Source organism: Sphaerodactylus townsendi, linkage group LG06 (assembly GCF_021028975.2).
Source record: "Sphaerodactylus townsendi isolate TG3544 linkage group LG06, MPM_Stown_v2.3, whole genome shotgun sequence".
Lineage (NCBI taxonomy): Eukaryota > Metazoa > Chordata > Lepidosauria > Squamata > Sphaerodactylidae > Sphaerodactylus > Sphaerodactylus townsendi.
The window spans coordinates 23,324,702-23,350,827 of record NC_059430.1 but is presented as its reverse complement, the minus strand read 5'-3'; the positions used below and the strand labels follow the sequence as shown (position 1 = coordinate 23,350,827).

General features: G+C 42.9%; 1 protein-coding gene across 1 annotated transcript; it reads right to left on the bottom strand.

The window, feature by feature from the left end:
- Window positions 1–7,264: 7,264 nt before the first annotated feature.
- On the bottom strand, window positions 7,265–26,104 carry HDHD5 (haloacid dehalogenase like hydrolase domain containing 5). Its single transcript, XM_048501026.1, has 8 exons — window positions 25,931–26,104; window positions 22,030–22,236; window positions 19,356–19,468; window positions 15,407–15,500; window positions 14,633–14,666; window positions 12,290–12,464; window positions 11,558–11,746; window positions 7,265–10,332 (listed from the first exon to the last, which is right to left on the bottom strand). Exons 1-8 carry the CDS (start codon window positions 26,084–26,086, stop codon window positions 9,966–9,968), a joined length of 1,335 nt encoding a protein of 444 aa, XP_048356983.1. The 5' UTR covers window positions 26,087–26,104; the 3' UTR covers window positions 7,265–9,965.
- Window positions 26,105–26,126: the final 22 nt, after the last annotated feature.

The following is a 26,126-nucleotide window of genomic DNA, read 5'->3' as shown; positions in this document are numbered from 1 at the left end:
GACATTCCGGTTTGTGACGTTCAGAGGATTCTCCACTCCCCACTCCCAATATAAAATATGAGTGTTGAAATCTGCAATCTGATTATGATTCTGTTTGCAAAAATTAACACTACTCCTGTGATGAAGTTAGATCAACATTAAGCACCAAGGAACCCCAGTGCAGTAAAATCAGAAAGAAGTGTCATATTCCAAGGCAGAGGCAGTGGTACCGAACTTCAGCTAAATGGGAAAGAGCTGCAGACAAGAGAATGCCGTGTCAATAAGTCAGAAACAAAACTTTATGATTCTGTTTGTGACACACTTCTTTCCCACTTCTATGGCCCTTAGCCAAAAAGCACCTTGATTCTTTGGGTAGAGTTGAGCTGCTTGGTGCTGTTTCTTCATTGAGGGGCTCTGGGGCTCAGAAAACACCTTGTGCTGCGGGAGAAATGGACACAGAGGTGGCAAATGGCCAGGAGAAGCGGTTATTAATTGGACAGACCAGTGGGCTACAGGGGAAGCGAGCGAGGCCAAGTTTTGTGATGCAGGCAAAAATTCGCAATGTGGTGACATCAGCTTTGGCTCAGGTTCATCTTCCATTCCCAGAAGCGCTGCTACTAGCTATTGCTGAAGCAGTTCTGCTCCTGCTCTACAAAGCATTTATAAATTTAAGACATTTCATCCTTCGCTTTCAATCAAAACTTTATGGTAAAGCCAAACAATTAAAAACAGAAAAGAAATAAATACAAAAGTAATAGAATAAGTAAGAACAGAAGCACACTTGGAACATTAACTAGGACAAAGGATGCAACATTAACCATCAGCAGAGGAAATTTCTTTGCTCAATAAACTCAGCAGCAGGTAAAATAATACAGGGTGGACGTTCCAAAGGTGAGGTGGAATGGCATAAAAAACCCTGCAGGATGTCTTTCCCCAGAGCTGGTATGATGTGTGTTCCCTGCAAGTCATGGTGTACAGCAACCTTGGAGTGGCATTCTGAACCAACTTAAGTTTCCAAAAAGTCTGCAGGGCAGACCCTCAAAGAACATATTGCAGTAGTGTATCATAGGAGGCATTGACATACTGCCCAACTGTGGCTGTTTTTAAGGAAGAGCTGCAACTGGTGCATAAATTGAAGTTGAGCAAAGGTGCTACATACCATGCAGAGTCTTAACATCATCTGAAGGAATGGATCCCAGGGCAGGCTCCCATTGTGAACCGGCTTTTATTAATTTCTCTGCTTTTGTATTGGATTTACTTCTGCTTCAGAAGAATGTCCTTTCCAATCATTTGAATTTTTTTGTGTTTTGTTATACTATTCCAATGTTGCTTTGAAGCCCAACAGATGAAAATGCAGAATCACATTTTCAAAATAAATCAGTGCATTCTGTTGGAGTCGCTGGCTCTCCGTTATAGTGTGCCACATGTAAATGCATGTGCATTTATTAATCTGAAGAGAATACCTTCATTAGCATGTTTCAAATGTTCTAAGCACACTTGCTATCAAACATACTCTAATCTGGAGAACAGGGTTTGATTCTCCACTCCTCCACTTGAGCAGCGGACTCTTATCTGGTGAACCAGATTTGTTTCCTTGCTACTACACATGAAGCTTGCTGGGTGACCACGGGCTTGTCCCAGTTCTCTCAGAACTCTCTCAGCCCCACTGACCTCACAAGATGTCTGTTGTGGGGAGAGGAAGGGAAGGAATTTGTAAGCTCCTTTGAGCGTTCTTACAAGTGAGAAAGGGGGATATAAATCAAAACTCTTCTTCTAAATCATGATTACATTTAGGAGTGCTACGTCAGACTTTAAAGAGTCTTGAGTTCAGATCAACCTTGATGGGTTTCATTGGGCCAGTTTCCCTAACCCCGTGGTGGCGAATCTTTGGCACTCCAGAAGTTATGGACTACAACTCCCATCAGCCCCTGCCAGCTCTACTGTACCTGAAATTGTTATTTTTAATGAGGTGTCACTAGCCTTTTTTTCTGGCTCTACCTTTCTAAATGGAGTTATGTACAGTAGATTGTTTAACACCTTCTTTGATCATGTATATCTTTGGACATGTCATTGCTCCTGTTCAGCCCTGATCTATGCTTAGAACAAGTGTGTCTGTCCTGCCTTAGGATACCGTGTATCGTACAAAATGCCTTGGAAGAGTGCCACAACGTGGATGCACATCTATAACCATAATGGCTGTTAGTGTGAAAACTTGCTTCCCCACCATGTCCTCTGTTACTGGTGTATCTGTAAACACGCAGTAACCTACTTCTAATAATGTCGTATGGCAAAAGAAAATATGACTGGCTGACTAGAATAGAACAGGGTAGACAAGGGTAGCTGAGAAGTCTATTGAATGCTTTTTAGATCTGCATTTATATAATTTTCAGTGCTTGATTTCTATCACACCTACCCAGAAGTCATAACTTGGATAGATTAATTGTAGCCCAGTACCTTTATCTCCTGGTTGAGGCCCGGTGGCGTAGAGCAATCACCTTAACAGATTAATGCCCTGCCTTCTTCTATGGAGGCATGCACCTTGGAATCCATAAAGAAAGGAAATGCCGTGTGGCATGGGTTCTGTGGAAACAGTATCTCATATGCTGTTGGATTGTCCTTTTTATGAGATAGGTAGGAAGAAGCACATAATCCCCTTCCTGCATGGAAGTGAAGGCATTACAGATAAACAGAAGGTTATATATCTTTTAAACAGCCACAACTACGAGCTGTTGGAAGCGGTGGCTAAATTTTTAAATGGTGTTATTTTAACTCGTCAGAAATTGTAAAGTTGTAAAGGCTGTTATTATCTTGCTAAGTTAATCTTAAACAATTTATATGCCATTAAAGGTATTCGAAATCGAAGTCATAACTTGATAGATTACACTGTAGCCCAGTACCTTTATCTCCTGGTTGAGGCCCGGATGAGCAATCACCTTAGCTAGGGTAATGTTCCTGCCTTCCTTTAGCCCCTTGACCTGAATCCCACATAAAGAAAGGAAATGCCCGTGTGGCATGGGTTCTGTGGAAACAGTATCTCATATGCTGTTGAATTGTCCTTTTTATGAGATAGGTAGGAAGAAGCACATAATCCCCTTCCTGCATGGAAGTGAAGGCATTACAGATAAACAGAAGGTTATATATCTTTTAAACAGCCACAACTACGAGCTGTTGGAAGCGGTGGCTAAATTTTTAAATGGTGTTATTTTAACTCGTCAGAAATTGCAAAGTTGTAAAGGCTGTTATTATCTTGCTAAGTTAATCTTAAACAATTTATATGCCATTAAAGGTATTCGAAATCGAAGTCATAACTTCTGATCTAGGGGAATTCCCCTTTGTTCAAATCCCAGCTGTTTGCAGATTGGTTGTAATCGGAAGAGAGGAACAAAAGGCAATTTGTACAACCTCAGTATTATTCCATGCACTTTCAGGGTTGTGTCTTCACATTAAAAACAGATTCTAAGTCGAAGGCTTGCAGAGTGCTTGGCTTAAATTAACCCTGATTGTTCTCAATACTCAACTCTGACAAGGTCAAATCTCTAGCTAACAAGCAATGACCTGAATTACAAGAATAACTCAGTCATATTTCTTAACTCTAAATTAGTTTTTTTTATTTATAGATCCTGCCTTTGAGGCAAAACTGGTTGGAAAAATAGGTTACAGGAATAAAACAGTACAAATGAAATTAAAGTTCAGTGCTTAGAGACAGAATTAGTTTCAGGTAGATCCAGGCTTGCAAAAGGGTACCTAGTTGTTTTCTGCCTTCTGTCTAATGACATCATCAATTAGAACTGGTGCAGTGCACTGGAATCTTTTACCCAAGCCAGATTTTCCAGGACAAATTTAGATAATTTTTTTGCTAGTAAAAAATTAAGAACAAAGCCCAAGGCCCACTTAAAACCAATTTTTAAACCAAAGGGATATTATACAAGCAGCGTCTTCAAGTTGCTTGAAGAGGCAAAGGGGAAATGAAATATATATATATAGGCGCAAGCACACACACAAATGGTTTGTCAAGAAAAACAGAAGACTGGAAGGTTTGAGAGAGAAGAATGCTTAAAATAAAGCTAAAAGCCCTAATTACATCTTACTAGGGCTGTCAGGAGTTGGCAGCTCCAGAAGGGAAAACACAAAAGGAAAATAAGGCAGCTTTATGCTGTTAAGACACAGTGAGCAGAGGCAACAATTACCCCTTGAATAAGAGAGGAACATCTTTCTGGATTAGAAAGAGGAAGGATGGACGACATATTTAAGATGGGAGGAACTGCAATAAGGCCAAGTCAGTGTCATGGCAGAGAGGAAACCAGTGCAAGGTAACAGGGTTGTTTTAATTCCCAGTTTTCCCATCTGTTTATTCTTCCAGCTTCTCTAATTCTCTAATTCTCCATTTCTTCTGTTTTTATTGTATGTCATTTGGTTTGTACCTCACCCTACATCGTCCATTTCCTCTCCACTCACTTCCTTTCTTCAGCATTGGTTCACTTAAAATTTTGTTTGCATACTTTTGCCCACATTTATTTCTCTTTTCGGCTGATACTTTGCTATTTTCTAGCCTAAATATGATCTCTTACTTCCTCTATCCAAAGCTGAACTGCTCCTTTGTCCCTAGAACAGTGGTGGCAAACCTATGGCATGGGTGCCAGAGGTGGCACTCAGAGCCCTCTCTGTGGGCACACGCAGAGTCGCCCCACCCCCCTAGGCTGGCCTGGGCCGCTGGGCTCAATTATTAGCATTAAGACATAGTTTTGGGGAAGCAGTGTAGGTAACCCTGTTAAGCACTGTTAAACCCCATTGATTTTCATGCGAAGAACTAAAGCATGATCCTTTACCTGGTTCCTGGCAATGGGGCTTGCTTCTGAGTAAACCCTCCTAGGGTTGTGATTCACCTGTTGGAAGAGTTGCACGGTTGCTTCAAAGCAAAGCCACCGACTACCATCAAACTTACTCCCGAGTAACACATGCCTCAGAGCCAACCGTTTTTTCTAAACCAAAACCTCAGTATTCAGGTTAAATTGCTGTGTTGGCACTTTGCGATAAATAAGTGGGCTTTGGTTGCAATTTGGGCTCTCTGTCTTGAAAAAGTTCACTATCACTGCCCTAGAAGCAAAGTTCCCAGCATTTGTTTTAAATAATACACAGGCTCAATTTCATTTAGGACTGCAGTAGGGAGAGGGGAACTGAGCCTGTCCCCCCAGCCCAGCCCAGCCCACACACACACACACTGTCTAACATGAAATAGTCAAGGAGCCATTATTTGAACTGTAGAGAAAAAGAAGTTTGGATTTATACCCCACTTTTCTCAGCCATAAGGAGTCTCAAAGCAGCCTACAAATGCCTTCTTCCCACAACAGAGACCTTGTGAGGTGGGTGGGGCTGACAAGGTTCTGAAAGAACTGTTACTAGCCCAATGTCACACAGCAAGCGTCATCATGTGTTCATCAGAATAGAGTCTGCCACTCAGGTGGAAGAGCAGGGAATCAAACAACCTGGTTCATCAGAATAGAGTCTGCCACTGATGTGGAAGAGCAGGGAATCAAACCTGGTTTTCCAGATTAGAACCCACCGCTCTATATTACACTACACTGGCAAAAATACAGCACCACATCTAAATTTGCATCTCTTCCATGAAATTCTGTTTTGCCTACTGTTTATTCCTTCCCAGTTTTTAACGAGCACAGGAAAATGAACATTTGTGTGTTCATATGTCAAAGTTCTCCTGCCTTTATTTGAGCCCCTGATGTGTCTTTCCTGGTATCTATTTTTCCACCTCCCTGCTTCTCTGACTGAGTAATCCTGCTGGAAGGTACAAATATTCATTGTCTGGATTTACATTATTTGGAGGCAAGTGCTACATACATCCTGTCCACACAAAGCGTAATGCTGCTCTCATACAGAAACACCTTTAACCATCTTCCATCTAACACAATGTACAGTGCACTGACAACTTCAATGTATGGCTACATATCACAATTAAATGCAAATATATGGAAACAAACTTTGGGCTGACCTCTCAGGCCCAGCAAATTCCCAGGCCAAGCCTCTAGTCCAGTATTACATTTGTATCCCACCCTTATTCCAAGGGAGTAACCATGGCTCTCCCACCACTCATGTTATTCTCACAACCACCATGTGTGGCAATCTTGGTTGAAAAAGAATGCCATGGACAAGGGATGATTTAAACCCAGTCCTATCTAGTCCAACATACTAACTGTTAGCTCTCCTATATACCTTTTACCAAGTTTCCTGTCCAGAAAAGGGCATAAGAAATTGTTTATTAAAACCATTAGTTGGGTCAGTATCACAGAATAGGAAATAAAACTTCGTGCTAGCCAGAACTTAAAGACGTGAGGCCTTTCACAAGTCAAGCCTAAAGGTACAGTCTCTGATATAGGTAACTGACCTTTAGAGGCCTGAATAAGAAACGAAGAATATGGGAAACGAAGAACCAAGCTTGCAGTTTCCCTTCCTTCTTGAATATCTCTCCTTTAAACAAGAAGGATTCAGCCCCAGAGTAGCAAGAAGAGATGAGAGCCTAAAGCATACCAATCTCCCATTGTAACCAACAGCATTTCATACACTACACAGCATAAGAAATAGAGAATATTGCTCATGTTACATAGTCATCCCCTGCTCTAAGGATGGTGACAACCTGGGGGCACAGTTTATACATTAATAAGGAATAGAAGTATTTCCTTATTATACATTAAAAAGTCAATGAAGTTATCTTGGTGCAAAATGTACCCCCTTTGTGCCTGAGCTCTGTTATCACGGAGGAGGATGTTTTGTACATGAAAAGCATTCTGGCACATTTTGTATTATATTGAATGAAGGATTCCGTACTACTGTTTGTTGACTTCACTGACCAATGGACCAATTCATTTGACCAATATGACGAGCAAACACCTTTCCTGAATGGCATGGCCTCCTGAATCCTAATACAGAATCTCCTGGATTTGATCTGCCACAGAATATCTTGGCCACACTAAACAGGCTCCACACAGGCCATGGAAGATGTGCACACTTTCTGCATAAATTCACATGCTCCATTCAGTGAAATTGCTGAGCCGACAAATAGTCACATCACAAAAGAATGCCCTCATCATTCTTATAAGGGCAACATTTGGGAATTATTAAGTGTATCTACAAAACTGATCTAGTGGATAATTAAATCTAGAGGTGAGGCTGTACTTTCTCTGTCCTATTTTATATATCCTGGCAACGCTGCCTGTGTAATGTTTTTAGTTACCATATTTTATTTTAGTGAATTTGTATAAGTAATACTGTGTAGTAGTTTTTAGGAATTGGTTTTATTATATAAATGCTTTTAAAACCTCTGTATAAAAGAAGCGCAAGCCATATGATAAATAAAAGGATTTCTGTATCACAGCCTGAAAATTTGCCGGCCCCACTCCACAGTCTCCAGAGGCATCCCTTGCCAAACCGTGAACACAAAGAGTGCTGCGTATAGATCCCTGCAACAACACACGGAAGATCACTGCTGCACAGGCTTGACTCTGGGTCCAGGTTGATGTTTTATATGGGGGAAAAACCCATACAGCCCCAAGCCAAAGGACGCTACAACACCATCTGGAATTACCTGGGCACAACCTCATTATCTCAAAGGGAAAGGTTTGTTTTGGGTGGTGTTAACATTACCTTTGTGGGGAAGAAGCAGCCAGGCAAGACTAAATCCAGTTCTTTTTGGATTTGATGAGTGCTTTTTTCTCTTCTGAAATGGATCTTAACATTAATATGATTTTTGAATAATGATGATTTGCCAAGCAGATAACCTCGGAACCTCACCCCTAAGCGTCTAATGCCTGCACGTCAAGCTCAGTATTGCCAAGATTCACAGTCTCTCAAAGAATAGAAGGGACAGTGACAAACATAATTGGCAATAATTCAAAAAAATGGAAAAGTGTGTTTCAAGGAAGCCAAGATTAAGAGGTTTGGAGGGCAGCCGTGAGGGTAGGTTTATCATGCATGGCAGCTACCCTGCTCTCACTTTGTGCAGTGAAGTAGAACCAACGTATCTAATCCTCAACTTGGCCGCATTTTGCAAATACTTAAATCTGCAGATGGGGGCCAAGAAGAATAAAAGATTTTCTACAAACCTGGGGGGCAGGGATGGGGGGAGACAGGTGCTGATGTGTCCAGCACTGCCACAGGTGAGGGAGGAGGAGTTGGACCTCTCCTGCCATAGCTGAAGAAGCAGTGCTAGAGGCATACAGGCTGGTGGGCACTGGCAGGCCAGAAGAATATATGATATCAATATGAGAAGGTGTAGTGGTGCTACAACAAGACACATTTATTACCGTATTACTAGTTAATTTGTGGGTGCTACATGAACGGGAACACAAGAAGGCTTTCATGATTATTAAGCCTCATGTTGATTCCCAAGACTGGACAGGTCATTAAGTTGTTGGAAGTGATCAAGCCCATGACACTGAGGGCAAAACAGGTGTCTTGTCCGGAATTCCCCGTCTTCTTCATTGTTCATCTTTGACTTTCACATGCAACCAAGCATTGGGACACTACTTCAGAATCTTTTGGACTTAAGACCTGTTGAATTACCAATGATTCTGTTATGGAATTATGAGATGTTAGACAAATGCACCTGTTTATGCACTTTTTGGGGGAGGGGGTATATACATTTCTGCTTTGTTTTTCACATTAAATGTAATATATTTTGCATTCTTGTATTTTTGCTTTTGCCTGGGTGTAGTAGGTTGTATAAGGCCAGAAGAGTAAGTACAGAAGGCAGCAGGTGGGAGAGAGGAGGAGGGGGAATGCCTGAGGTCACTGCCTCTGAGGTGGCAGCACAGAAGGCAGACAACTGGGTGGAAATGTGGAAGAGCAGGGCTGAATTCTGGCAAACAACAAGTGGGAGATGAGCAGACAGAAGTAGGCGAGCCAGATCTTCCCTCTCTTGGGACTGTAGCTAGGCTCTACAGTGAAGTGCAAGCTAAATAGCAGATGGGGAAACAAGCAACTGGGGGTGGGGAAGATGAGATACCCCCCCCCCCCATGGCATATTCTTTCCTAGTAATATATTTTTTTGCATGGCTTTCAGGTGTAGGATATTTCATAACACTGTTCTTCAAACACTGAGTACCTGCATACTTCGAGTACCCATAGGCACTTTTGGCAGAGACAAAATTTGAAATGACTCTTGTGGAAGGGCTTGATGACTGTGATAAAGGACCCACACAAGAAAAAAAAATCCAAGATTAAGAGGTTCCCTCTCTTGGGATCTTCCCTCTCTTGGGACTGTAGCTAGGCTCTACAGTGAAGTGTAAGCTAAATAGCCGATGGGGAAACAAGCAACTGGGGGTGGGGAAGATGAGATACCCCCCCCCCCCATGGCATATTCTTTCCTAGTAATATTTTTTTGCATGGCTTTCAGGTGTAGGATATTTCATCACTCTGTTCTTCAAACACTGAGTACCTGCATACTTCAAGTACCCATAGGCACTTTTGGCAGAGACAAAATTTGAAATGACTCTTGTGGAAGGGCTTGATGACTGTGATAAAGGACCCACACAAGAAAAAAAAATCCCATTTAGACAGGATGTAGAAATGGTACTAAAACCTCCCATGTCTTCTGGCAAAGAACCAAGTTTTCCCCAGAAACTGGATTCACAGGACTATTGTCAGTTAACTGTGGAAACAAAGACAAGATATGGGAAGCCCACACAGGGCAATGGCTTGACCACTGTAACGAGACAGACTACTCTCTTCTACTGCAGAACCCAACCCAGCAAAGATTTCACCTAGTAACTGGTGCCAGGATTTCAAATAGGTAACATAAGTGCTCTAAGGGGTTTCTCACTGACTAAGACTAGGGTCTGGGTTCTTCGTTGGTTGGTTTTTAAACATCCCCACACAAAAATGAAGATTTTTTTTTCTTTACTTTGGCTTGGGTCAAAGAACAAATGAACTGAATCCCTATCTCTGGGTCCCCAAGTTAGATGCAAACAGTGGGTGCGTCACTCCCTTTTCCAGTTTTCTTTCTGGAAGACCAGTTCTACTGCATCATTCACATCAGACACAACATAAGAAGCATCCACCAGGCTGGGGGCAAAATGGAAGTCCCGATGCCCATGGAATACTGTCTCTGTCGTGCTCTCGTTACAGTCAGCAGGCATGTCTCCCCGAGGATTGTAGACCCCCGTGCAGACCAGGATAGACTGGCAGCTTGGCACACAGCTGAGCGACAGGTCGGAATCTTTCTTCACCTTGGAGCATTTCTCCCCCTGGGTATCAGAAGCCATTGCAGTCACATTTACTTCAGCCTGACCTTGGAGGTAACGATTGTAGAGGTTTGCGCCGTAAACATCAGCCATCGGGTTGTCCCTGTGCATAGCCAATCAAATAAAAAATAAAAAGCACAAAAGGAATGTGTGGGTCTGTGTTTTGGGAAGAAATCAAGATTAAAACATTACTGTTGTATCTATGCAAGAAGCAAATAACCCTGAATGTACATTGGTATTCCTAAAAAAGGTTATACCTAACAAGAGTTTTTAAAAGTTATTGTACATAACTATAACTTGCATGGAAATGGGAGAGGGCCTTTTGTTTTTCTTGATGACACACGTAGGCAGAAAAAACTCATCTTCCTTTCAGGTGCTTATTGACTTCCAATCATTCAGCCATTTTGTTCATCACCCCATTGTTAAAAGGAAAAGAGATCCCTCACTCCAACTTCCCCTTAAAAGCAAAAACTGATAACCCTATAAAGGTGGTGGACAGTTCCATCAAGTTGCAGCCAACTGACAGCAATTTTCAAGGCAAGAGACAAACACAGATGATTCATCATTGTCTGCCTCTGCATAATAAACCCTGAATTTCCCAAGTGGCCTCTCATCCAAGTACTAAGCAGGGCCCTAGTTCTGATGGGGCCAACTCAGAGGTGGGATCCAGCAGGTTCTCACCAGTTCCCGAGAGTGGGTTACTAATTATTTGTGTGTGCCGAGAGGGTGGTAGTGGGTCAGCTTTTGGGTCCGTCCCCAGCCCTCGCCCAAGAAGCATCCCAAAACATACTGCCTATTCAAGAACATGAAGGTTCCATATAGCAATTAGCGTACTATGGTGCACTAATAATGTAACTCCCTGAACTGGGTTAATCCCTTTCAGGTACTGCAATTCGGTAGATTCTCTCAGCCTTCGTACCTTTTAACTCAGCAGTCTCTATCAAAGAACCTGTGTGTTTCACCATTGCTGTGTTCAGATTTGTGAGTTGGGGCATTTTCTATAATGTGATGATGATTTAGAAATGGCCTGGTGCAAAGAAAATGTGGTGGGGTGGCTGCCCATGGGGGGGGGGGGGGGGTCCAACTCAGGTTTTGCCCAGGGCTCAGATTTGCCTAGGTATGCCTCTGCCCCCTTTGCTGAGGGAGGGCTGGAGAGGGAACCTGTTACTAAAATTTTTGGATCCCACCACTGGGCCAACTAGTCTGGCCTATCCAGTTTAGGGGACCTAATAAGGTACCATAAACATCCCAGTCTTTCTCCCTGTTGGTGCTCAGCTCCTGTGGCCCAGGTCTTCCTCTTGCCTATTCAAGAAAAAGAAGGTGCTTACCCAATAGCGTACAGATGGTGCAGAGGGGACATCCAGCCACGACTCTCGATCTGCTGCTTGATAATGTGCTCAGCATAGCGGTAAGTGACAGTGCTGGGCTTGCCAATCAGGGCCTCATACTTCAGCTCCTTGCCTGTCATTTTTTTGTAGATGCTCTCCAGGCACAGAAGGAAAGAGCCATGGCCAAATCTGATCAGGAAAGACCATCAGCAGCATTACATACAATCTCACAGGAAGACAAGAACTTGTCGCCTATCATTTAGCACTGTTAATCCAGCCAAAAGAATGACAACTCCATTATCATCCACTTACAAAGAGGCAGTGTGGTCTAGTGGTTGGACTAGGCAAATATGCCTCTGACTATAGCTGTTCTGGCCTTGGGATACTTGTCTTCAGAAACAAAGTCTTTCACACCTCATTCTCTCACATTCTATGGGAAGAGGGGAGCGGGGAGCCAAAGGGAGTCAAAAGGGAATAAATATGACTGTAAAAGTCAGGATCACTAGAATTGGCTTTCTGAAGCTGAGTCCTTGATGCCAACACAATAACGGCTTCTGATCCTGTATCCAGAGTCCGCCTATTGCTTGTTGGTCCAAGACCTAACAGAGGTTTACTGGCTCTGAATGTGGAGATTTCCCTTAGTCACCATGGCTAGTAGCTATAGACAGATTTGTCCTCCATGAATCTTACAGATTGGAAGGAATGGAGATCCCCAAAGAATATTTACATCACCTTGGCATTCTGGCTTCTGCCATCCACAAGAGATCCACGTTGCAGGCTAGGATAGGCAGATGTGGATACGGCACAGCAGCAAGCTCAACCCCCAGACTCCCACTGCTGAGAAGCACGTCAATAATGAGCTGCAGGCATGTTTCCCATCGGACTGGCTCTCCAAACAGAATTACCCCTGAAATGTATATTGTGAGAAACGAGGAAACGTTATGAGAAACAAGGAAATTTTCCGAACAAGGTGTTTTGTACGATATATCTACCAGAAAAGGGACTAATATTTTCACTCATACTGGCCAGCAGGCTCAAATTCTCAAAATGGTTTGACTTGTCCAGATATACTCATCAGTTTGGAAAGTTAACATTTCTCAGGAGGTTCGTTATAATTGATCATTTACCATTGGTTGTATTGGAAGCATCTCCATTGAGGACACAAATTAACCCATATATAGGACACATCAAATGAGGTAGCTTTCTATAAGAACATAAGAACAAGCCAGCTGACTGCACTGAGTCCATCTGACCAGCTCTGCTACTTCAAAGAGTGGCTCCACCAGGTGCCTTTGAGCTCACATGTGCAGGATGGGAGAAAGCAATGGCCTTCATGTGTTGCTCCTAAGCACCTGGATCAGCGAAGGTAATTTGGTAACCCCAGATCAAAGAGGTGACCAAGATTGTAGCTACAATCGATTCTCCATAAATCTGTCCAAGCCCCTTTTAAAGTTATCCAGGTTAGTGGCCATCACCACCTCCTATCTACCAGATATCTACAATGCACCAACCATGGATGAGTCTGAAGAGTTCAGACCAACATTTCTGAGTGGAGAAGGTGACTTGGTTTCTCCTACCTCTCTCAGAATGAAAAGTATTCACAAAGCTTTGGTTATATGGATTATTGCAAAGGCTCTTATGCACACCATACATCACAATACAGTAGCTTTCCACATATACAGTAGTATTTAAAATGTTGCTCTGCATATTCTCTATGACAACTGGCATTAACATTTTGCTTTCCACATATTTATGGGACCCCACACTTAGCTTTCGTCAGGCATTGTGTGACAGGATCATGTAGAAAGTTCTATGAGCCTATGTTGGCAGCAGTTTCAGAGTGCTAGTTACATTCTGCCCTGAATAATAGAAGCAATGTCTTTGTGGAAAAAAGATGCTGGCTCCTCCTTATGCATTCCCAAACCACATAGGCCAGGGCCCCCAACATTTTTGACCCTGTGGGCTCCTCTGGAATTCTGAGGAAGGATTATGGAGTCAACTACAAAATGGCCACAGCAGGAGGTGGAGCCAATCACAAAATATCAGGGAATTATGCATAACTAACATTCCAGAAAGAAATAATTTTTAACAGAGTGTCTTTAAAATGAATGTCTTTTAACGGAATACCTTAACTTGTTTAAAGATATTTTCTTGCATATACATATCTTGCCCTTTAAACACTTAACGGAGATTCTTGTGCTGCGGTGGCAGCTACTGCAAAAGCAACCTTTCAAAAATCTGCACTGTCAACCGGATCTCCAATAGCCTACCACAAGCCCTGCTAAGCAAAAGTCCCATCTTCTAAAAACTCTTGGCAGGCACCAGAAAGATTACCAATGGGTGCCATGGCATACACAGGCACTATTTTAATGATAACGGTGTAGCTATTTGTGAGGAAGGACAGAAAAATAACAAGGGATGTTGTGCTAATGCAAGGATGTTTGCCAGAGAGAATCACCTGAAAGAAAGGATGTGGGCAAGCAAGCTTTCCTTTATCTGACAATTCTCCACTGCAAAATACCCAACTGGGTTCCAAAATGAAAAAAGCGTCTGGAGGGGGAGGAATAATATCCAGTGATTTTCAATAGAAAGTTAAATTCAAGTGTGTTAACTACCTATTGTTCCATACAACTATTTATTTACTCCTCCACCCCTATTATTGTAGAAAACATTGGTTTGGAGCAATTCAGAGAGAATATACCCTGTTTCCCCGAAAATAAGACATCCCCTGAAAATAAGACATAGTAGAGGTTTTGCTGAAGTGCTAAACATAAAGCATCCCCCGAAAGTAAGACGTAGCAAAGTTTTTGTTTGGAAGCATGCCCGTCGAACAGAACACCAGAGCATGCAGCTGTGGAGCGGAAAAATAAGACATCCCCTGACATAGCGCATCTTTGGGAGCAAAAATTACTATAAGACACTGTCTTATTTTTGGGGAAACATGGTATCTAGTTCCCCCTAAAGAGAAAAGTGAGGATTTAGCAAGGGTCATCTATGTTGGCTGATTTCACCCAGAACCTGTTCTACTAATATGAGCCTAAAATGAACATTCAAAGAAGAGAAATAGTCACATACCCTCTATGGTGGGGAAATCAGTGGTTGGTGGAGGCTGGCAAAAGGAAACAGAGAAAAAAGCTTGTCATTTTGTTGTGACCAAGAGAACAGGCCAAAGTTTTCCAAGAGCAAGCCATGATGCTTGGTATCCAAGCACAAAGCCTCAGAGGTAATGAGTTACATACATACATAAAACCTTTATCAGGCATAAAACCAATATAACAATCAGCATTATCCAGACAGATGTTCCATACATAAAACCACAACAGGTATTATTCCAAAGTTCCTAAAAGGAACCTAGCTACAGAATTTAAAATCACAGAAGAAGAGTTGTTTAGTAGGAATGCAACCTTCCCAGCAACAGAGTATTCCTTAAACTTAGCAGGAAGAAGAGTCAAAAGCCTGGTCGTAGCTTCTTCGTATTTGGGGCAGTTAAGCATTATATGTTCCATGGATTGCACCACTATAGTACAGTGGGGGCAGAGGTAATGAGTTTTGTAAGAAATCTAGCATGGCCAAAGAATCTTTGGTAGAGGGATTTTTTTCCCCTTGGCTTACTAGTGACCTTGACTTTCTGGTAAACATGAGTGCGGAAACCAAGGGCCATTAAACACAGGACAAAGATGTTGACCATTATAGTTCTAGTCATTTGGGTGAAGATAACATGGAAGCATTTGCAGTGAGGGACCTCAGGTCAGCTAAAAGTAGCCAGGGGGGATATTTAATTCTTCCTAGCCAGAAAAATGGTCCCAGTGGTCACTCATACATCGACATCACAGTCAGACTGATACTTACCAGTTCTTTTGGCCTTCGGCTCTGATCAACCATATCAAGCAGTGGAAATGCCTTCCTTACATCTTCAATAGTAACAATATGCTGGAATCCCAGGCTATTTTAAATGGTCAAGGAAGAAAACAGCCTGCTCCCTTCCAGCTTCAGAAACTTACTAAGCACCTGGGAGCAGAAACACATTTTAAAATTCTATTGTGAGGCTGCAATTGTAACCCCTATGTTCAGAATGGGTTGACCCAGAAAGGGGTGGAGACTCAAAGAAGCAGGAGGCTGCAAAAACTGGTGGAATTGGAGGAAGCAAGGCTACCAGGCTGGGACCCTGATTTATTTCTTTGTATGCTCTTAACACCTTGTTTAAGGTAACTGCAAAGTTGTTGGGAACCAATGGGAAGGGAGTTGTTTATTTTTTGCTGTATTGTAAATGTTAGAATTTACTGTTTCAGGGCTTGCTATGTATGTAGTTGATGGGAGTTCTTTTGGGGACCTTCATCATCTTGAATTCTGTTCACCAAGTCTTCATAAGCCAACCACCAGCAAAGAAGAATTTGACTTGGCAATATCAGTAGACTGTAAATATAAGGACTTGAAATGCAACCTAAAAGGACTGTAAATTGTTAATGTTAAATGTTAATGTTAAAAGTGTTATTTGTTAAGAAAGTAAACCATTTTGTTTTAAACTTAGTTCTTTGCACCTCCTTCCAAGTTCTGCCCCACAGAACCCACAGATAGAGGTTACACAATCACATCTTCTGAAAAGTCACTTCTGTATCTCCCACTGTCAGTCAAAGGCAGAGCAGAAAACATGGTCAAATCATACTAATCTATTCATTTTTGTTCCTTTCTGCTACTGAAAACACCTATACATGCTCCCCAGTACGATTCAACTATGTAAAGGGATAATAGCACTACTGCAAACCAACACTCCATACCACAAATAGTTCTGCACTGGATTATGTCCTCTGTTGTGAATGTCAAGCTTTTCTAACAACTTATGTACCCAGGAGATATTAGCCTCCTTGTGTGTCAAATTTCATCTCCCCAGAAAGTGTGGGGATAGCTTTACTACACTGGGAGTCACTTAATGCCTTCACTGTAAGGGAGAAATGTGGAATTCAGTTTCCTAGACTCTATCTTTCATCCATTTCTAGTAATAACACTGGTTGGGCCCCATGTTAAAGCACGTTTTAACTATATCACGTGGATGTACCATATACATTTATATCCCAACTATATGAAAGCCCAGCATATTTCAGACAACTCACTCCTTAAAGTGAAGGACTCTGGGAGATGTACTCCAGAAGGTGCCATTTTTGGAGCAAAGAGGGGCTGACTGGACTACAACTTCCACAATCTTTCCCACTCAGCCAATAACAGTTCTTAAAGCTCTGGGGTCCTCATAGGACTGTCCTATTCCTCACCTGAGCCAACTCTCGAGTAAGTCAGCCACGTCCATCCCTTTGCAAACAGGGTGTATACTTATGGAGATGGGAGAGAATTCCCCCGTCTTCATAGGTACCTTGTTGATTCACTCCCCCATTGCCAGGATCCAGCTTTGCAAACAAGGGTGGGGGGATGGGGTATCAATAGGAATAGGGAGAACTCTCCCCTTTACAGGCTACCCCTCCCCCCTGCCATGGCAAATCTAGAATGTTTGGGGGGGCACAATTTCAGTGTTTGCTCCGCTGCCATTTCCTGTGAACTTTTGTTCACGCCTCTTGCCCTGGGAGGATCAGTTTCCTAGTGCTCGTTGTATTTTTTTTCCACACAACCTGGCTTTATTGCAAATAGTTATTACAAATAAGCAAAGCCTCAGTGTTTTATTCTATAATATCCTAATCTTTAGCAAAAGGTGAATGATTTATATGAACTGAAGAGTAGTAGTGGAATGGACAGAGAATCTGCTAGTGAGTTTGGAAGTAATTCAAAATATTTTAAGGATCCTAGCCCTACCAAATGGGGCCCCAGAAGCCAGGATCCAGGCCTAATTAGGCTTTCTCTAAAATGTTGAATCCATGTTGCAATATTGAGGGAAAAAACACATCAACTTGCTGTCCAACCAATGTTTCAAGACGCTGACATTAAAAAAAACCCTCAATCTGGTCAGCCCATTTTAAATATGTTCTTAACTCAGTGGTTCTCAACCTTTGGGGGTCGAACGACCCTTTCACAGGGGTCGCCTAAGACTCTCTGCATCAGTGTTCTCCATCTGTAAAATGGATAAACGTTAGGGTCGGAGGTCACCACAAATTGAGGAACTGTATTAAAGGGTCGCAGCATTAGGAAGACTGAGAACCACTGTCTTAACTGGTATACTATTACAGATGGTTCACTAGATCTTCCTCTACCAGGATTTAGAATCCAAGAGTGGATGTTCCATTGCAGACTAGTAAAAGACAGATCAACCATTACCTAGACAAAATTCTCTCCATGGGTTAATTTAAAAAGAGCATAGTAGGGCCCTCCTACCTTACAAACACTACTCAAGGCAAACTCAGAACAAACTTTCAGACCAAGTCTTCAGCCCTTTTAGCGAGACGCTGTACCCAAACTTCAACATCCTTGCATTACTTTTTCTGTGGAACTCTTGCCACTGAGGATATGATTCACTATATGTTTTTGCCCCTTATATGCAGAACGCAGGACTAAATCTTTGGACAACTTACTTCCAGGCAGCGGTAGCATTGCTGATAAATTGGTTACACAGCAATGAACCTTTTATTACTCATAATGGTTCACATTTTGTTCTGGCTGCTAAACAGATAAGGGCCAAAGTAGGTGCAAAGAGTGTAGCATGATTTGGACATTTATTTGATGTGGTAGACTGTAAGATTGTTGTATTATTTTAATTACTTAAATTATGTCTTTGAATGTTATACTTCTGTGGGTAATTGTGATGGTCTGTGGCCCGAAACAATAAAAATGACTTGACTATAATATCCTAATCAATCAGTGCCTTTGAAGACTGGTGTGGTGTAACGGTTAGAGTGTCAAACTAGGACATGGGACAACTGATTACCTTGGGGCCCTCGCAATCTCTCGGCCTAACTGACCTTCACAAGGTTGCTGCCTTGAGGAATATGTGAAAAGCTGCTTTGAGTCCTTGACATAAAAAAAGAATACAAACCCTCCAAGACTGAGTCAAAACACAGCAGTTTGAGGAAGCCCCTCAGCTCCTTTCATTATCTTGATTGGTTTTGGTCCAATCCGTTACTCCCTAAAAGTTGGACTGTGACTTTTATCATAGCATGACAAAATAAAATCTTTGTCAGTTACCCTCACAATTACCCTCTAACGCTCCTCTGAGGAGCTCAAAACACCACACCCAGTGTTCTACCCTTACAACCACTCCATGAGATAGATTAGGCCAGTGGTTCTCAACCTGGGGGTCGGGACCCCTCTGGGGGTCGAACGGCCCTTTTACAGGGGTCGCCTAAGACTCTCTGCATCAGTGTTCTCCATGTGTAAAATGGATAAACGTTATGGTTGGGGGTCACCACAACATGAGGAACTGTATTAAAGGGTCGAGAACCACTGGATTAGGCCAGGTTTGTTACTTGGCCAAGGTCACTCAATAAAACCAGGATGTCTTGGTTGTACTGCAACTCCACATCCCTTATATTATACACTTTCTGCTTTTGAAGATGTCAACTGCGCTGATAGTAGTTCAATAAATATAGTTACAGGAAAACCATGCCAAGTCTCATATTTACTGTAACATTGATTTTACTAGTCCAATCTTGTCAGATCTCAGAAGTTAAACAGGGTCAGTCTTGGTCAGTATTTGTATCTGAGACCACCAAGGATGTTCAGGGTCGTGACATAGAAGCAAGTGATGGCAAACCACCTCTGAACGTCTCATCTCAAAACCGCCAATAAGGGTCGCGAAAAGTCCAATATAACTTGATGGCAAAAAAGTGTTTATGGAGATTTTTTTTAAAGCAGCAAAGGATACTCCCTGGCATTTTGTGCCACAGGGCCCTGGCCAGACACCAGCACACACTTGTTATGGAACTTGTGGAAGAGGCGCAATGGGCTGTGACAGAGGATCACATGTTCAGGAGAAATCTGAAAGAGAGAAGAGGTCAGCAAGTTGAGTGTCCTCCTTTCCCACATCTAATATTCCCAGCTGCACTTGCCAGATCCTCGACAAGACAGACCAAGGTGGCACTCAGATAATGAATTCCCTCAAGAATACTCAAACCTGTTCTTCACTCCGATTTCAGATCCAGGAAGATACTTGGAAGTTATCCTGGATAGGGACATGTAAACATGTAATATGGCGGTGGTTCCATTTTAGTTTGAGCACGGCCCCACACTAAAGAAATATTATTGAATGGGTAATATATGAACACACAATCTACTGCCACATACAGAGGGCGGCCACCCTCTCCCACCGTGACCAAAATGATTTTTTCCACCAGGTTGTTTCAAAGTCACCTTCACATTATAGAACATGCCCCAACTCAAAAATCTGAACACAGCAATGGGCCATGCCACACATGCCACACAGCAGAAATATTTTTTTTAAACATTTTCAAAATGCTTTCAAAATGTTTTATTACTGCTATGAAAACATTTTATAGTGTTGTATCCAGTCCCCCCAATTGGGGGAAACAGCATCACTTTCAATGTTATTTAAACTGGGGACCCCAGATTCTCCCTTTAAGGTGGATTTAAAAGGAGAATCTGGGCTCCCTATTTTAAACAAGTGATGCTGGAATCCACCATCATTTTGAATGGTGTTTAAACTAGAGAGCCCAGATTCTCCTTTTAAATCCACCTTAAAGGGAGAATTTGGGGTCCCCAGTTTAAACATTGAAAGTGATGCTATTTTGGGGTTGATTCTCCCCCACCCTGAAACAGCATCACTTTCAATGTTTATACTGGGGACCTCAGATTCTCCCTTTAAAGCCATGCCAAAGGGGGGAGGATTTAAAAGGAAAATCTGGGGAAATTTGCTGTCAGGGGTGCAATTGTTAAGCTAGCAGCACCAAACTTTCAGGGTATCTTTAGGAGACTCTTCTAATATACCACCCAGGTTTGGAGAAGTTTGGTTCATGGGGGCCAAAGTTATGGACCCCCAAAGGTGTAGCCCCCATCTTCTATTAGCTCCCATTGGAAACAATGAGTGATGGGGGCACCTCCTTTGGGAGTCCATAGCTTTGGACCCCTGAACCAAACCTCACCAAACCTGGGTTGTATCAGTAAGAGACTCTCCTGATGATACCACCCAGGTTTGGTGAAGTTTGGTTCAGGGTGTCCAAAGTTATGGAGCCTCAAAGGTGCAGCTTCCATCTCCTATTAGCTCCCATTGGAAATAATGGGGGATGGGGCACCCCTTTGGGAGTCCATAACTTTGGGCCTCCTGAACCAAACCTCACCAAACCTGGGTGATAGCATCAGGAGAGTATCCCAAAACATCCCTGAAATTCTGGGGCTGCTAGCCTAAAAACTGCGCCCCCTGCAGGCCACAAATGAAAAAAACTGACAATACCAAAAAATCGCACAAATTAACCTGCATTTTTGGTGCCCACCACAAGGGGGCACCCTGGGCAACTGCCCACTTTGCCCAATGGGAGGAATGCCTCTGCTTAGGAATGTTCAGTCTGGAGAGGAGGAGATTGAAGGGTGGACATGAGTGCTCTCTTTAAGTATTTGAACGGCTGTCATGAGAGGCCCCTTCCACACATGCAGAATGATGCGTTTTCAAACCACTTTCACAACTCTTTGCAAGTGGATTTTGCTATTCCGAAGAGCTTCAAATAGCATTGAAAGCAGTTTGAAAGTGCATTATTCTGCATGTACGGAATGAGCCCAGGTCAAGGCATCACTATATTATATTATTACAATGTTCCATGGGTACTCATAACTCAGATCATTCTCCTCTTCTCCAGTCCTTACAACAACCCTGGCAGGAAGTGTAGGCTGAAAGTGTGTGACTGGCTCAAGGTCACCCAGCAAGCTTCCAAGTCAGAGTAGGGATTCAAACCTGGGCTTCCCAGATCCTAGACTAACACTCAACCACTATACCGAACTAGAAGCAGGTCAACTGCCAATGCACCTTCATATGTGAACGATATCACACACAACTGATTGTATCCAGTTGTTCTGTTAAAAGGCACTGCTTTTTGCCACACACAGCAATCACAATAATCACAACAACCACCTGTTTTACAAGAAGAGCCACATATTTCGTTGAAGGCTTTCACGGCCACACAGCCCAGAAAACCACCAGAACCAGCCACATATTTCTCTAAACTGTAACCTATTCAGGGCCAAGAAAAGTGGTATATCCACCACAGAAACATCTTCCATGAAACTTTTTGTGCTTTGCACAACTAACTGATAGAGAAACTGGGTTTTTATTGGTACTAACATCCAACTGCATGGAAAGGCTCCAAACTTGTGTGACTGGTGTTTTCTTTCTGTGAGGAGCTCACACGTTTTTATTTATTTATTTATTTATTTTTATATTTATACCCCGCCCTCCTCCCAAAGGGCTCAGGACAGCTTACAATGGCATAAAGCCTAAAATCATACAGAATTTGAAGAGCAACTGTAGAATTCTAGCTTTACAAGTTAGATCTACTAGCATCGGCCCAGTGTAATACAGACAGTCTCCCTACCTTAAATCCCAGAGCGCTGGACAGCTCTTCTGCCTTGTCATCATGAGAGCAGTTCCCAGCATTGGTTACAAAAGCAACTGGCACACAGAACTGCCCTGAGGAATCTGTGAGCTTCTCGAAGGCTTTCTTGGCAGCAGGGATCACATGTCGGCCACGGAGAAGCACGCCATCGATATCAAAGAGAAATCCAAAGGTGGGAGAGGAAGTCTGTGGTGGACAGAGATTTAAGGGAATTACACTATGCAACGTTTCTACTTAGGAACATTAAGACTGAAAAGAGATGACCTTCAGTGAGGCAAGAAAACAGAGGTTTCTGTTATTTTTGGTCAAGCCATTTCCACACAAGCTCAAGGCAGTTCGCAAGAACATCACTTAAAACCTAAAAGTAGGGAACTAACAGTGTAAATTGCCCCAAGGCCTTCTTAAACAAGTGAACTTCAAGAGGCAAGAAGTAAAGCACATTCTCCAACTTCCTAATAACAATTTGCCCACAACCTTAGAGCAGCTACTGAGAAGGGCCTGCTCAGGATACAGATGCACGACCGTCAATAATGGTGGCACTGGAATAGTGGGAAGATACCCTTTAGGGTCAACAAGTCTACCAGTTTTGACAGAATGGTCATCTATACCCACTGACAACTCATTTCACAAACCTGAAGTCAGTTCCAGAGCAGCTATGAATCAGGACAACGCAGGACTGATTTTAAAGAAGGGATCTCCACCCTTGTTTGAGCCTTACAGGGATCTTTGGATTTCTGACACAGAATGGTGAGCACAATGATAAAACGGCGGCTGCAGGAGGCAAAGCCTACCACAAAATATCAGGGAGTGGAGTTATTCATAGCTCTCAGTAGTAGAAAAATGTTTTTAACATTTCAGGCAGAAATTCTATTTAACAGGATGCTGCTGCCTTTTAATCTGAACAGCCAATTGGAAGTCTGATGGGCAGAAGGCCCACCCGGCCCCACCCACTTTCTAAAAAGGGCTGGAGGGCGCCATGGTGACTGACACTTTGGGGATCTCTGTTTTAAAGTATCAGCAGAGTTACATCTACTGTTAACAAGACCAGTATGAATAGCAACACTATATTAACATGTACTTCAGAAGAGAATATGTTGTCTTAGATTGCAGTCCTAAGCATACATGCTGGGAAGAAAGTCACTATGCCAATCCTGATTATCTATAAATATTGTATACAAACCTAAACATGCCATTACCCTACACTTGGAAGCAGGAATGTTCCAGAGAGTCAGTTACGGCAGCATCACAAGGTATGTGATAGCAGAAGTCAATCCCTGTTAATGTGCAAATGACATTGCATACAAATGATGCAAATAAGAAAAAAAGAGGAGTTGGTTTTTATACTCTGCTTTTCTCTACCTTAACTCAAAGCATTCACCTTCCCTTTCTCTCCTTACAACAGTCACCTTGTGAGGAAGGTAGGACTGAGAGAGTTCCGAGAGAACTGTGACTGGCCCAACGTCATCATGTGGAAGAGAGGGGAATCGAACCCAGTTCTTCATATTAGAGTCTGCCACTCTTAACCACTACACCGTGCTGGGAAGAACGACCATGACTCAGTAGTGGAAAAATCTGCTTGTTATACAAAAGGTCCTGTGTTCAGTTCCCGCCACCTCCAGCTAAAAAGCTCAGGTAGTGTCTGAAACCCTGGACATTCAGGGACAGTCAAAGGAAACAACCCCAGTCTTGACAGCCCAATGGTGTGACTCAGTGCGAGGCAGTTCACATGTGTTCAGGATACTTCCACTGGAAGACACAGGACTCCGTAACTAACATTCTTCTCAAAAGGAGATTACCAAAAAAAAGGGGGGGGGAAACCTTTGTACAGATGGAACAGTAACAGTAACTTGGAAATAGAGGAAGAAGGGGGCACAGAAAACAAGCCAGATTTTAAACAGTGTGGGAGTCTAGTGCTATGGCCAAATAACAGGCCTATCATAGCCCATTTGGTCTCGAACCAGTAAACAGGACACAGACTTTGTGTCACTTATAAACAGCATCATCAATATATCCGACACAAAAACCTGTATCCAGAGTTTCCTTGAATTCACCTGCAGTCGCCAAATTAAGTCACATGCATTCATTTATTTACTTCATCTATGCCCCACCTTTTCTGCCCAACAGGGACCACAAACAGCATACCCTGCTCTCTTCTGTTTTATCCTTACAACAATCCTGTTAGGTGGGTCAGACAAGAGAGTGATTGACAGGCCCCAGGGTCACTCAGCAAGCTTCTCATCCATTCTCCTCCTCCATCTGTACCTCTATAACTGTGTGGTTTGGTTCTGCAACCCAACAAGATCGACACAGACTTCAGAGAATAATCAGAACTGCAGAAAAAACAATTGCTGCTAACCTGCCTTCCATTGAGGACCATAATATGCACCGCACTTGGTCAAAAAAAAAGCAGGCGGTGAAAATAGTTACTGACCTACATCCTGGACATAAACTGTTTCAACTTTACCCTCTAAGCGTCGCTGGGAAGCACTGCACACCAAGACAACTAGACATAAAGATAAGGTTTTGAATGCCATCACTCTGCTAAACAAATAATTCCCTCGAGTAATGTCAAACCTATTTATTATATATTTATTATATAATTTACTGCGCTACTTTTCATCACATTCCTATTACCCATCTCCTCCCACTTATGATTGTGCTGACATTTCATTTCATTTATTTTATGACTTTACATTTTATGTTTTTAGTACTACTGATTGTTTTTTGATTGCTTACTAGACCTATACAATCATTAAGTGTTGTACCTTATGATTCTTGACAAATGTATTTTTCTTTTATGTACACTGAGAGCATATGCACCGGAGACAAATTCCTTGTGTGTCCAATCACACTTGGCCAATAAAGATTCTATTCTATTCTATTCTATTCCATTTTATCCTCGGAACACCCTTGTGAGATAGGTCAATCTGAAGGTGTACGACTGGCCCAAGATCACCCAGTAATGGTTTTATATTGATGTATTGAATGGTTTTATTGCTGATCTGTATTACATATATACTGTACTCAATAAGCAGTCCAAAAAAGAAGTAGCCCTTTCAGTATACTAAATGCAGGTCCCACTTTCAACCTTCACAGGTCATTGATAGCTGTATCTGCCAGATTAGGCTTTCCAGCTTTGCAGAGTAATTGACAGACAAAGCGTTGTAATGACAGTTAGCTTGGAGGGGTTGGGGTGGTAAGAGAGGGGTGGTAAGAGACCAGTGAACAAATCAGAAGGGAAAGAAAATCTGGGAAAAGAGAAGTCAAGCAGCCAAACCAAACTCTACAAAACCACCATGAGGTTAGGGAAACCACCGAACTAAGCAACCAAAGATCCACGCCTAGCAACACAGGTTCATAAAACCTGTTGTTAAAAGAGTTCCCTCTCAACAACAAAAAATCAATATAACTCTTATGCCCTTTTAGGGATTAACAAACTCGGAAGAGGATAAGCAAACTTTGCAACCCTTCAAGATGCCACACACACACACACACAGAGAGAGAGTCGTTTTTGCTTCAACAAATCCAGCACTGTTCTGGAACATGAAGCAACCTGCCTCCTGTCACAATTCCGGTTTGCTTTGCCTCAAATCTCTAAACAGTTTCGGAATCCCCTTTCACAACCAGTACACCATATGGCACCCTACATAGATTAGCAAAGCACTCTCTCTCTCTCTCTGCACTGCCCATGCAGACTGCAGAGGGGGCACCCCAAAACCTGCACGGGGGCAGCCCTGGGCGAGAGGAGGACCTCCGCGGGCCAAGGAGGAACTGGTTCAGATTGACCTGCCAGGGGCGCCTCAAGAGTCCGCGGCGGAAGGAGAGAAAAGGGGCAAAAGTCCACAAGCGCCCTGGGAGCCCCTCGGCCGCCTTCCCTCACCTGGGTCGCCCCGGAGGCTCTCCCCGCAGGGCGGCTCCCGCTGGCCACCCCCAGGCGGCGGCTGCTGCTGCAGTGAGCCCCTCTCGGCCCTGCAAGCGCCGGCCACCATCTCTCCCGCGCCGCTCTGCTCTCGTGGAGCAGGCAGCGCACAGCCATCTGCCTGCCTGCCCGCCCGCCGCGGCTCTGCCAATTAAGG

Coding starts and splice junctions, on each gene's coding strand:
- HDHD5 (XM_048501026.1), bottom strand. CDS start 26,086: ATGGCTGTGCGCTGCCTGCTCCACGAGAGCAGAGCGGCGCGGGAGAGA. Junction 22,237..25,930: donor GAGCCTCCGGGGCGACCCAG/GTGAGGGAAGGC, acceptor TGTCCACCACAG/ACTTCCTCTCCCACCTTTGG. Junction 10,333..11,557: donor CACCATCTGTACGCTATTGG/GTAAGCACCTTC, acceptor GGCTATGCACAG/GGACAACCCGATGGCTGATG.